Source organism: Notolabrus celidotus, chromosome 3 (assembly GCF_009762535.1).
Source record: "Notolabrus celidotus isolate fNotCel1 chromosome 3, fNotCel1.pri, whole genome shotgun sequence".
NCBI lineage: Eukaryota > Metazoa > Chordata > Actinopteri > Labriformes > Labridae > Notolabrus > Notolabrus celidotus.
In genome coordinates, this window is record NC_048274.1 from 32958258 (window position 1) to 32972205 (window position 13948).

Below are 13948 nucleotides of genomic sequence, written 5' to 3' on the forward strand. Positions count from 1 at the left end.
AAGCTAATTATGTATGAATAACACACTTTACCAGCATCTCTTAGGTGTAACTGATGTTAGAAGAGAAGAACAGAGCACTCATGTACTGTTGGCTCAGTGTGTAAGTGTGTGTGTGTGTGTGTGTGTGTGTGTACAGCATGAGTCACCCTACCCTCCTATGATTGGATGGTAGTTTATGGGTGAGGGAGGGGGAGAGAGCCTCAGGGGCCGTCTGTCAATCTCTCTTCTGCTTCATTCACATATTCATCTGCATGCAGCGTCATAGGGGGACAAAGGAAGTGAGCGAGAGCCTCCCATTCATAAAAAAGAGAGAAAGTTCATTCATAAAAGCTGCAATAGTCTGTTATACCTGAGAAAGAAAACAAGAGGAAAGTTGATGTGGAGGTGTAGCAGAGACAGAAGCCGGGAAACTGACTGAGAAAGTGTCTGGATGAGTGAGATGGGACTGCACTCAGAGTGACTGGAGCAGAGCAGACTGGACTTCAGGCTTCACAGGACATCGCCAGTCCCACACCGGTGAGTTTGAATTACTGTATTGTAACGTAGAGCAGGAATCTTATGTGCACATGAGCAGAGTGCTGAGATAATCTCACTAAGATAACCTTATTTACATTTATAGGGGCTCATTTTTCTGCTTTATTCTTAACTACAACATCAAGTTGAACATTTGTGTATAGAAACTGTTAATTCAGGTCTAATTCTTTGAGGGGTTTCCCTTTTTTAATACGTCCTCCCAGTGCTCACTTCTGTCCAGCTCCCTGATTATGAGAGAGCAAACCTTACCCAGGCTAAAATCACAGACAGGACTCTTACCAGGTAGCTTATCAGGTTTTTTTAATCATTACAGACATCATCAGTTTAATAAAAAACAGCATGCTGCATATCTGACTCCATCACCTCTTTCAGGCATGCTTAAACGCACCAAATACAGCCGTCTGCGCAATGATTCCCTCACATCTCTGGAAGATCCACCCAAAAGACTGCTGCCTCTGAAGGGGGACCTCTGCCTGGACTCTGATTTTGCTCAGCTGGACCCTGGGACGCCCACACACCATGAGCCGTCCACCCTGAGGGACTTCATCCCTCGTGTGGCCAGCATCCGGTTGCACAGTCCTATTTCCCTGCGAGGCCCGAGGGGGCAGACGAACATTGATGGACACACGGACAGACCCTTGTCCAGTACAGAGTTTTGTTCTGGGCCTGATCAGAGATTTCGTAGCCAACCCTCCCTCATGTGCCCCCAAGCTCAGTCTGCTCTGTGCTGCACAAAAAGACCTGTCACCCTGCATCGCATGGCCAGCCTCCCCTGGACCCCTGGCTGTCCACACAGAGACGGTCTGTGCTGTTTGAAGACTCTCTCTGCAGCAGATGACTGTACAGTGGTGCGGGCAGCAAACAGAGCAATTCACCATCACATCAAGGTATTTTTTAACACACAATATGCATCACCCACACCCTCCTCTGTGCACAAAGAGAAGTCTGAAACATTGTGCAGCAAAAATCCATCTAAAAGTGGAGTATATGAGGTTGATCTTTCAATTTATCTTTATGTTTTTAACTTTGACAATTCGCCTAAAACATTTCTTGTATAATTCACAAAACGACAGCAACATCTGTGTGAGAAAGTAGGGCTGACCTCATATTGAGGGTCCCTGCAGAGAGTTAAGATACGTAATTTTAATGATGCAAATGCCAACATAACTACATTTGACATAGAACACAAACCGGACACACTCACACACTCTTTTTCTCTGTGCTCCATCCACAACATCACACTCACTTTTGCACATTCACCCCCTCCCTCTCAGTTAGAGCTTCCTGTGTAGGCAGTAGTGACTCATCCTGGCTCTCTGCTCCTCTCTAGATCTGCTTTGCTTCTGTGTGTGTGTGTGTGTGTGTGTGTGTGTGTGTGTGTGTGTGTGTGTGTGTGTGTGTGTGTGTGTGTGTGTGTGTGTGTGTGTGTGTGTGTGTGTGTCCGTATCCGGTATCAGCAGTGCCCATGCTGTTCTAGAACCGGAGGTTTGTCCGCATGGGTGATTAGGAGCGAGGCCTGTGAGCTGACCACTGCTGGAAATGAGAACGAACTGTCTGATTGTCCCCCTATAAACAAGCACATACACCCACACACTCATACATTACACTCCCGCCCACTCACTCCACCCACACATACAAGCATATATTGATTTAAGTCAGGTCAATGGACTTACTCATCCTGCCTCCAGCCTATAGAATGTGAGCAGCTGAAGCTCACAGCCAACAAAAGTGAGACTGTCCAAAGTGTATCCGATCACATGACCAAAATGTTGTCTGGTTGCTTTCATTGCATGTTACTTTTTCAGGTCTTTAATCATCAAATATATGTCAGTATTTTCAGAAGTAGGTACATGCTACTGACATGCTGTTCTCTAGTTTTGGTGCATCAAAATCTGTACATACTTCTCATTGAACTTGATGTGCTCTGTGAACCAAGTCTGCAGTTATGAGTAGAGCCTAAATGGTATACAAGGTTGATATTTCAGGTTGTTATGGACTCTTTACAACCATATCAATGTTGGCTAATATGTGTTAATATGAAATATTCTTTTTACAGAGAGACAACAACATTTGGGGTAATTTAGAAATGAGTTTGACACACATTTTGTCCAGCAGAGCAGAGAACTCAGCAGTTAACCAAACTCTCAGCACTGTCTGCAGCACATGTAGCAGAGCAACACAGCTGAGCAGACACTGACCCAAACTTAAATCGCTTGACAAAGGAGATGCACCGATTGTGAAACTCAGGGCCAATACCAATGTTTGTTTTTTTAATTGACAATAGTTGATCTGATACAGATGTATTTTGCATTACTTCATCTCAAGTCTTATTGTCTGTTAAATAACCTCTGAGATCTGATGTATTTAAATTGTTGCTTCACTTGAAATGTCCGTGGAACATGTCTTAAAAACTGAATGTCGCTGATCTTACTCAGAGACAGTTTAATGCTCCCACGCTGCCAACATCTTCTTTCTCATTTGATTAGGAAAATAAATCAGTTTGTCCAACAGGTGACTTCTTCTGCCCAATAAGAAACTTCTCTAAATTAGCAGTTTGCTTTACAAGCTTGCCAGCATTACTTTGATATAAAGATAAAGCTTGATGGTAAAAATGGTGCACGGTAGTTTATATACCAATGGGCTGACATCTGTCAACAGGGTAAATATTGACCAATACCAATGTTCAGCTGATTCATATATACATATACATATATAGTCATTTTATATATTCAGCAGCCCTTTGACTAGTTTTGCATGGTCATACTGTATAACTCATTTCACCCCTTTCAAATTGGAATTTGTATCGGTCTCAGAAACCCCATTCAGGGGGCGCCAGTTTGGCTTAGCGGTTAAATCACATGCTCCATGTACAGAGGCTGTAGTCCTCTAAGCGGGTGGCCTGAGTTGATTCAACCCCTCGGCTGTTTGCCACAAGTCATTCACGACTCTCACTTCACAGTTCCTTGCTCTAACCATCATCCCATTCCTCAGTAGAGGCATAGAAAGCTAGAAAATAAACTTAGAGCAGGATGTAGCTATGAGTGGAAAAGGAGAGACAGACTTGTTTGTATGGTGAGAAATTACTTTTAACATATTTGGGGAAAAAAATTAAAGTTGGAGAGAGTGTAAGTATGGATGGTGATTTTTTTTATCTCTTGGATTTGCATGAGATTGATTATTTCGATGTCAGATAAATACAGTTATTTGATCCTCATCTATTTCTATGTATTATCTTTTACCTCTGAGTCATTGTGCAACTTTGTGTGTGTGTGTTTCACAGTACATGGGCAGTGTGGAGGTGACCCAGTCAATGAGAACCCTCGACTTTGATACCAGAATGCAAGTCACACGGTAGGAAATTTGCCCACTTTGTCACACGCACAAACACACAGACACCCTTTCTCTCACAAACACACACCTTAACTGTAAGCTCTTCTTGCATAAACTTGACTTTTACACTAACTTAATTTGTGTTGGGAACTTTCTTTTGGTCTGTAACAAGAAGACAAGTTCCCACAATGTAACTGTATAAACCTATTTCAGATTTGTATCCACACACACACACACACACACACACACGCACGCACGCACGCACGCACGCACGCACGCACGCACGCACGCACGCACGCACGCACGCACACACACACACACACACCTAAACATGCAAAGATACTTCTGTGTGAATATCCAACAGCTAGCATGGTCTAAATAAAACAACACGTGAATGAGCTGATGTTCTGCATGTGTTGTAAAGAAAAAAAAGAGAGGAATCTGCTTTACCATGGTGTGCTGAGCTCATTTCGAGTATATTCTTTCATTTGAGACACGTGCAGTTTAGTAAAAAGAAACATTTCAAACGGGGAAATTAAATTAAATGTATAATGTTTCATAAACCAGCGCTTTCTCCTCAACATTTGATATTGACATCCTACTGCAGGATGCCATAACGCAGACGGACACAGCAACCTCTGTTCACAAGAACGCTGCTGAAGGATGGGCAGAAAATCCAATTAGATGAATTTCCTCCTAATGATATCTCATAGTCTTATTACAGTTTCTTTCGATTGCTTAAACACGATTTTGAAAAAAAGGGCCCATTTTGTCAAAACACTACACACAGTTCACACAACCACACTCACAAGTATTAGAACACCTCAGATCCTTTACAATGAAACAATCTTGTAAAAATGATTCATTGATTTATCAAAACCATATTTTGTTACCATATGAAACACACATGTTTCACATGACTTAACTCTGTTTGAACCAGTTACACAATGCTGCTGCTAACCTAAAACACTTTTAGCAATTCTACTTCTCAGTGATAAGAGCACTGTAAGTGAAGTACACACAGAAAGAGCAAATATACAATAAACTCACCAAACTGCACAAGACTAATGCTGCAGACTGATGAAAATATAATTTATTTCTCTCTATATACCCAAATCACTCGACATGTCAACATGGAGAATCACAACAAAACATGTCCCAGAGAGAGAGAGAGAGAGAGAGAGAGAGAGAGAGAGAGAGAGAGAGAGAGAGAGAGAAGAAAAGCAACTCCTGGAAAAAAGTATGGTTTCCTAGACAGAAGGATGTTACTGTTACGTGTGTGAGAGTGTTTGTGCGCTTTGAACTCTCTGACCCATGCGCCAGCTCTCTGAAGAGAAGCATGTTAGCCACTGCAGAGCACAGGGACTCAGGAGGAAGTTTCAGGATGTGATTAAGTTTAACAAACAAACATTATTCAGGCAGTTTTTCAGTTTTTTAATCCAAATTATCACTTCCTTTGCTTCTGTTTTTCTAAACAGGGAAGGAATTACTCAGTTTACATTTTTCATATTTCAAAGATCAAACAGTGTAAAAAATGGAGGATAGAGAATTTAAAGAAATTAATAAATTATTAAGAAAATTCCTGAAACATGTGATATCATGTATAATATAGGACTAATTAAATAGCATTAATAAAAACAAGAATATGGACTACAAATAAACAGATTCTTACTTCTGAAAGGAAGACAAAGAGCTGTATTATCTTAAATCTTAAATTTATTTCACCCAGGCACACATGCTGTAGAAAATGCAGGAATTCATAGACCTTCCTAGAAAACATCATCATTAACATGTAGCTTTGTACTCAAATGAAACGTAGTGGTAAATGTAGTGACGACTGCTTGTTCAGGCAGGAAACTCAAGCTGCAGTGTCTGCCTTAATGTCCAGATGCAACAATGTTAGCATTTGAAGGAGGTCATTTGTGCCACTATATGAGCTACAGGTAAGAGTTTTTGTAGATGAAGAACTAGACATGAGTCCATCTAAAATCAGTTATATATTGTTTTTGTTGTTGTCATTTTTGTAAGTTAAATGTGAATCAACATAATCTAGTGACCATAGCTTTAAACAGCTGGAGTGGGGAAAAACATCGAATAATTGCCTCAAAAATGTATTGTAATATATTCATAAAGCAGCATCAATTTAAAACACATACTTTAAGCATAAATACCACAATCTTGTATTTAATTGCTGTTTTTGGTTATCTGTGCTTCTTGTACTTTGGTTTTATATTCTCACATGTTGGTCACATGTTGACAGAGGACACTGGATCACATATTTACACAGCCATTAGGTGTGTGTGCATGAACATGTCTTTAATCTGTTCATGAATGTTTGTGTTTGCAGAGAGGCAATCAGCAGGCTGTGTGAGAGGACGTCAGCCAAGACAGCTTTGAAAGCTAAAAAGGTAATGTATACACACACACACGCACGCACGCACGCACGCACGCACGCACGCACGCACGCACGCACGCACGCACGCACGCACGCACACACACACACACACACACACACACACACACACACACACACACACGCACACACACACACACACGCACACACACACACACACACATACACACAAATGTAATCAAGAATAACTGTGATTCTTGTCCTGATCAGCCCATCTGTAAGGCACTGTCTGCTGTTCTGGGTCAAATCAACCTTCAGTTTTCTGGCAGCAGGATCATCCTCGCTGTCTCCACAGACAGTGTGACTCTGATTTCCACCTCCTCCTTGCAGGTAACAGCTCGTTGAATAAAATCTTAACTGCACAAATCTGAAGTGTTGAAGCACTGAGTGAAGAAACGTTACTTGCTTTTATTTATTTTTGCTCTCTTCTCCTCATAGAAGATCGCCCATCACCCCATGCAGGCTATCTCATTCGCCTCAGGAGGAGACCCGGTAAGGTCATGTGATCCAAAGTTTCAAATGTTCATGGGACGGGACAAAAACAGGATAGCATTTGTACAAACACACACACACAGACACAACACTGTCATACACAGTAATTTGATTTAGCTTGGTTACCGCTTGGTTTGCTGGCATTTGTGGAGGATTTAATCATTTCCTACCCTAACTCTGAATCCTGATACTTAAAACGTGTGATGCAGGTCAGGGACAGGGAAATATTTCAATTATTTGAAACATAGAAACACAGACCCTGTGCTTTCACACTTACTCAGAAACTGGAGACTAGATGTTATTCACCAAATTACCTTTTGGCTTCAAAACACTAGCCAAAGGTGTAGTGAGAATAGACTCTATTTGGAGGTACAACAAAAAGCAGAGGTGTGAACACATCATCTGATGCATGTCTTGAAATCATTGTAGTTCACTCAGATAACTGACAGTGTAATGGGTTAAAATCTTCATTACAGCAGCAGAACACTATGTGTTTGGCTTCTAGGCTTCGATCTCATCACTCCTGAGTTTTTAAATGCAGAAATTAAGGAGAGATGAGATAACATCTGCAGGGGAAGGCTGGGGAGTTGGTGGGGCTGAAAGTTGCAGAGCTTGGTGACAATGGCAGAGCAGAGACAGGGACTGGAAATCTTGCACCTTAAAGATATGACCAAACTGGGAGGATACGTTTGTCAGGTGTCTATAAGAGTGACACGTATCGAGTGTGAAACTAGTGCAGCTCAAATTGCGTGCCTGAAGTAGCTTACAGGTAACGCTCCATTTATAATTATTGTCCATGTATAAAAAACATTTTGATGTAAAGCTGTTCAGAATGGCTCTAGCAACCTATTTGAAATGATATTTCTATCACTTTTTCTTTTCCCAAAGAAATTCAATTCTCATAGATTTTCTTTGCAACAACTTTCCAAGCATCTCATTGTCTGAAAAGAGGTGCTATAAACCACTCTGTTGAGATTTTCTGCCTAATCTTAACGAGGTGACAAATTCATCACATTTTTAACTTTCATTTTGGTCATTTTCCCATTATTATATTAAATAAATAGGTCCCCCATGCAGTTCCCCTGAACTAGTCCATCCCTGGGCCCTTTGCTGTTTTTATTCCCTACTCTCTCTGTCCCATGCATTTCCTTTTTAATAGAGGCAGAAATAACAAAGAAATGTATATGTGCTGCAGCTTTAGAACAATTTTATTTTCACACAAATAAATCATACTTTTAAATGAAAAAATAATCAAATTACATGCCAAAGTAGAAAAACTTTTAAATTCACCTTGCTTGATTAATAAGGCAGATGCAGGCAATATTCTAATACCTGATTTACCTCCTGGATCTTATAATAATGCAGAGCTATCAGCAGCTAGTCATGAAATCCTTCCCTGTTGCATTAATGGCCGTAAAAGCCACAACGTGCTTTCGTCATCTTTACACCTCACCACGTCTTTTTTAAACCAGTTAATTTGATGTGTTCTCCCCCTCTGTCCCTTCATGCTCACATTATTTCCATACCACAGAATCTGTGTTTTTTATCCTCAGGGAAACTTCCTGTTTCCTGAATGTCTGTGATGATTAAAAGCTCTGATCATTAGGGAGAAAAATCAATGCTGCTTTGTCTAAACAGCCAGCAGGACGTGTTGGTTATTAGCTGCTGTCTAGGTTGAATCATGATTAATAAACTTCTGGACACAAAAAAAGTTGAATAATGTTTTGTTTAGTTTCACTGAACTCCACTTTTCATCTTGAACAAACAGGATACAATTACCTGGTACCAATACCACAATGTGTGACTGTGAGGATGCAGCAGTTAAAACTGAGAGAGAACAGGAAGCTAGTTTGCTCTGAGGGGCGAAGCTGTGGATGGGATTATAGCTCCCTGTTTAATTAATTAGCTAAAATAATCTTGTAGTGAGCTCTAAGCCGCAAAGCCTCAGTTTGTTCGGACTCATGAAAGATAACGAGGGGGATTTAAAATCAATCTGTCACAGAGGCTTTATGGTGAAACTTATTGAGCTGACTCTGCTCTCGTATTAATATCAGAGAACCACGGATATGAAGAGAAATAATTAAACACAGAACACACAGGGATGACAGAGTTATAATGTCTGCTTGTCTCTGATGTGAAAGGATAAAACAGATGTCCGATTACAGACTGAAGGGTTTACAGTTAACTAAGTGAAGCACACATCAGTGCTGTCTGGAGGAACTTGTATTTACAGACAATTGAATACAATTTTGCTGAACTCAGCTTATTCTGAGGATTGGCTGCTGCTTTCTTACTTGGTTTGGTCAGCCAATAACTTTTGTTACTTTAAATGAATACTTCTGTCTAACCAGTGTCATTGAATTTTCTGGCATTTTAATTTGATCTACTCATGCTAGTGTCACGACCATGCATACACACACCCACTCCCTGCTTTCTAAATAACACACACTTCTATTTCTCATACTGCTGCTTTCCTATAAGGACCTAACATACAGCATGTATACAGATGGAACACATTACTTCTTCATAATTTTGCCTCCTGATTCAAAAAGAAAGGAGCGCTTCCTGATCTCAAAAACGGTTGTTGTTTAGAGTAAGATACATGCAGTCATAGAGTACAAGAAAAACTTGTAAAAAAAGGCCCTATCATTTTAAAATATTAAAATGCCTTAAGTCATGCAGTCCTAAAAACAAAATCCTACGTGTCTCTGCATTGAGCCCATTGACTGCCTTGAACATTTTCCCTCCTGCTTTTACATCCAAAGCATTCTGTGTTTAAAATGTGGATGTTAGGGTTAGCAGAAACAGCATGTTTATTTGCATACTGTGAAGTGCATCTTAATGCAGCAGGGCGTTTTCAGCAGACTTCATCCAGCACACACACAGGCATTCTCAATATTTATGCTCTTTTCTATGCAAGTATGGGTATTAGAACTCATGTATATAGTAGTATTCAGCGTCTTATAATTTTCATTTCAGTGGCTACTCTGCCCCAGAAGTTATAGTCTTGAGTCACTCTTCCTCTCTCAATTTCTCTGCAGGACATGGCAGATTACATCGCTTATGTCGCAAAGGACCTCTGCAATCAGAGAGGTAAGGAGCAGTTTACTGGAGCATTATAATGAGTTGGGCTTCCACTTGAAGGTCCCGGCCTCTATAAGCAATTTTTTAAATCTATTAATAGCCCCTCTCTTCCCCCTCCTCTCTCTCTGTCAGCATGTCACATCCTGGAGTGTCCCAGAGGTCGGGCCACTGAGGTTATCGACAGCATCGGTCAGGCCTTTGAGACTCGCTTTCGCCAGCTTCTCAGCCAACCGCAGCAGCTTCTCTCCAACAACCTCAGGTGTCCTTTTTGGAGGCTGTGGCTGTGCTTATTGTTGTGACATGATACATTTCCACATGTGCTTTTAATATTGTATATATTTCACCCTCATAATCAGGTGTGAGATTCAGCAGTTTCTCTGAATTAAGAGTTACTTTTAACGGCTTTTGTAATAAATAAGCTATTAAAAATATAGAAGGGGGACTTAGGAGGTTTTAATCTCTAGGGTCTGAACACTTTCTTTCTCTGTGCCAGTGTTTTTGTGTAATACTGAAAAATGAGTTGGTTCACTTATTGTTTGACCAGTATCACATCATGTTATTTTGTGTATGCAGGTCATCAGTGAGACTCTCTCATATATGGAGTCCAGAGGACACGTTAACAGAGCAAAAGGCAAAGCAGCAGGACGGTGAAGTCTTCCAGCATCGTGACTACTACAACATGATCCCAGGGAAGACGCCAGCACCTGTTGGAGTAAATAACCCTCGGATCACAGGGGAAGAGAAACACAAGGACGCTGACCTACATGGGGTGAGAGTTAATTAATATATGACTGAATATATGATATGAAATAAAAAATGACAATACAACTTGTTTTACCCCAAGATTTTAACCATGGCTTTAGTCCAAGGAGATAGCAAGTTATCACGTGATCAAAGGATGGACTACAGCAATGACATATTGTGTTAGCAGTGAATAATGGGGATTGTCCGGCCTACATCACACAGAATAATACATGTTAAAATAAATGCATAAATATTTGATTATAATTAATTATAACACAGACAGGCTCCTACATCATATCGGCCTTACCCTTGACCACAAATGATAACATGATTTTACTTTAAGCTGCTCTGTGCAACATGATTTTATCTGAATCAGTTTCAGTAACTGTCCGAAGGGCACCTCACTGTTTATAATGAAGAAGGCTTTAACACTTCTCATTCACCTCCTGGTCGTATTGTTCTGGTCTGGGAAATGAGTCGGCAACTTTCCTGTCATGAGAATACACACACACACCTACAAACCTACACACACACACACACACACACACACACACACACACACACACACACACACCACACACACACACACACACACACACACGCACACACACACACACACACATAGATCTCTGCCTTGTGTGTATGACTCATCTTGCGCTGTTGCAGGTTTGTTTGTCCCGGCCTGTTTCACTGTATGAGAACTGCTCCGTCACAGAAGACACTCCGGCTCCATCTGCAGGTAGAAATAATCACTACACTCCAGGCACAAATTACACTGTCGTTCTACTCCTTTTCGCACATGTAAATTCATATGTTTTAGTGCTTGCTGATGGAATTTATTTATTTATTTATTCACATTTTTTGCTTTTGTGTTCTTCTATTGATTTTTTATTTTATTTAAATGTTTGAAATAAACCTGATAACAGTAATAACAGTAATAACAGTAATAACGGTAATAGTTACTACCAACTTATCTATTGTGTGTTTTCTTGTGGATACATGAACAAAAGAAGCAGTTGAAGCTAAGGTTTTATTATTTTTATGAAAACTCAGTTTGGACTTACTAGAAGTACTAGAAGCCGATAGATACAGAAGTCTCTACCAATTATGCAGCAGTTAACTCTTCAGAAAAACAATCAAACATCATTTTCAGATATAATTTGATCCTCAGACAGAGCTGCAGTAAAACAACTGTTACACCATCTAGCCTTGTCTTCCCTCTGTATTCGACTCTCTGTTCAGTCAGTAATGCTATAAAAATTAGCTTTGGTACACACCTGCACTTGTTCAGGAATGGTAAACTGTCAGTTTTAAGTCAAAATATAAATCTGAGACACATTTATACCGAGTTTTAGAATAAAGTTTGTTTTGATTAAGAGGTCATTTGAGAAAATAAAATCTATTCAATTATATTCAACAGATAATTTAAAGGTTTCAACCGAATGGAATTAGCCCTTATACTAACCCTGTTTGAGAAAACCATCCTTGTAAAGTTTTATATTTTCCCTCTATTGGATCTCTTTCAGATTCAGATGAACCTGGCACCGGCGCTGACCCGTCTTCCTCTCTACCTGAGACACCGATCTCAGACCTGATCCGGGGCGAAGGCTGGTTCCATGGCAGGTAAGCAGTCATCATTACTGTACCTTTACTATCAGAAGATCATTACCTCTTATATGTCTGTCTGCTTATGTGTGTAGCCTCAATCCTGTCTCTGTATCTCTGTATCTCACTTCCCAGGTTGGGCAGAGAGGAGGCGGAGTCTCTCCTTACCTGTAGTGGTGACTTCCTGGTCAGAGAGAGCAGCTCAGCCTCTGGTCAGTACGTCCTCAGTGGGATGGAAGGAGTAACCGTGCGGCACCTGCTGCTGGTCGATCCACACGGACAGGTAGAATTTTTGTCACGCATCAGAGGGAAGAGAATGACTGGAATAAATATTTGATCCTGTTCTTTTTTTGTGTGTGTGCAACCAGGTGCGGACGCGTGATCAGGTGTTTCTGAGTGTTGGTCACCTGGTGCGTTTCCACATGGAGAACCAGACGCCCATCATCTCTGGAAGCAGCGAGTTGTGTCTGAGGCAGCCGGTGCTACAAAGACACTAACACACACACTCACAGACTGTCACATGCATACATCAGCATTCAGGAGAAGTTGTCTGAGGTTGTTTTTTTTTTATTACAGCTGGGAAAACAATGTGGCCAAGAAAATCAAATATTCCATTTTTATAGCTCCTTTAAAAGACAACCAGGCCCTTCAAACATGTCAGACGTCACTTTCCAGACTATGCTATGAATTAGTTATCAAAACACATATATTCTGTATGTTCAGTGGAGAATCTCATCAAAGACATGTGCAGACTGCTCCTCGCTCTGTGCTGTGAACAGCTGCTGGCCTGCAGAACACCCTGTCCCCCACTCTCTCTCCCTCAGGCTGAACTTGTTGGTGTTTACTCAGAGATTAAGCACAATCGCTGGTGTTGAGAGGAAATTACCAGAACGTTGGCAGAATCATAGCAGAATAATCTTTTTCACATGCTTAATTTCTCTTGTGTTCCTTTGTTTTGATCTGTTATTGTTTTCTGACCCCATTCCCAATGCTTTAAAAATGTGGAAATAACTTTTCATCCCTTTTATTGTTAGATTCTCTATATGGAATCCAAACACCATTTATAAGCAGGAGCTAAGGAAACAGATTTTCAGTTTACCTCAGATAAACTGGATTATGATGTTTTTGTTCCCTTTGAAATTAAATCAGTTACATCTTTAGCTCTTTTACCCAATGAATCTCTGCTCTCTGCCTGATACTTCTTTCTTTCTGAACCTAAAACAAAAAACTTTCTTTCTTCTTTCTTCCTTTGGACACATTTTAAACAGTTTGACATGATGTTACAACACAACACAGAGTGCTAGTTTAATTAAGAGTACTGACATTAACGTCCAATTGCTTTTGCTTAACTGTCATTTGGTTTGTGACTGCCATCATACATTAATCAAGCTGTGCCTAGATTTATATTACACTTCCACACTCCATGTTTAACTTTCCAATAGCCTTGTTTATTGTCAAGTAAAATGTGATTGGCAGACTTGTATTCTTATTCTATCCATTATCAAAACGTAATTTTATATTTCTGAATTAATCTTCATGAGTTTTATTATTGAGTGCACAAAACAATTAAGTGACAAGAATTATGTTCTTTTTTTTGCTGCTCTATTACTTTCTCAGCCACAAGATGGCGCTACAAGTCTTTACCAGAGCTCATTTCTTCTTAGTTTGTACCAAACTATGTTCTCCGACATGGTCAATACTCACTCTCTAGATTTATGAAATGTGAATTCATTTATCAGATCATTA

General features: G+C 40.3%; 1 protein-coding gene across 1 annotated transcript; it reads left to right on the top strand.

Moving 5' to 3' along the window:
- The first annotated feature begins 742 nt into the window (after positions 1–742).
- LOC117810675 (SHC-transforming protein 3-like) lies at positions 743–13660 on the top strand. Its single transcript, XM_034680598.1, has 13 exons — positions 743–816; positions 907–1421; positions 3815–3885; positions 6212–6272; positions 6488–6607; positions 6716–6769; positions 9811–9862; positions 9986–10112; positions 10427–10622; positions 11264–11336; positions 12124–12220; positions 12338–12485; positions 12571–13660. Exons 1-13 carry the CDS (start codon positions 765–767, stop codon positions 12697–12699), a joined length of 1695 nt encoding a protein of 564 aa, XP_034536489.1. The 5' UTR covers positions 743–764; the 3' UTR covers positions 12700–13660.
- The last annotated feature ends 288 nt before the right edge of the window (positions 13661–13948 follow it).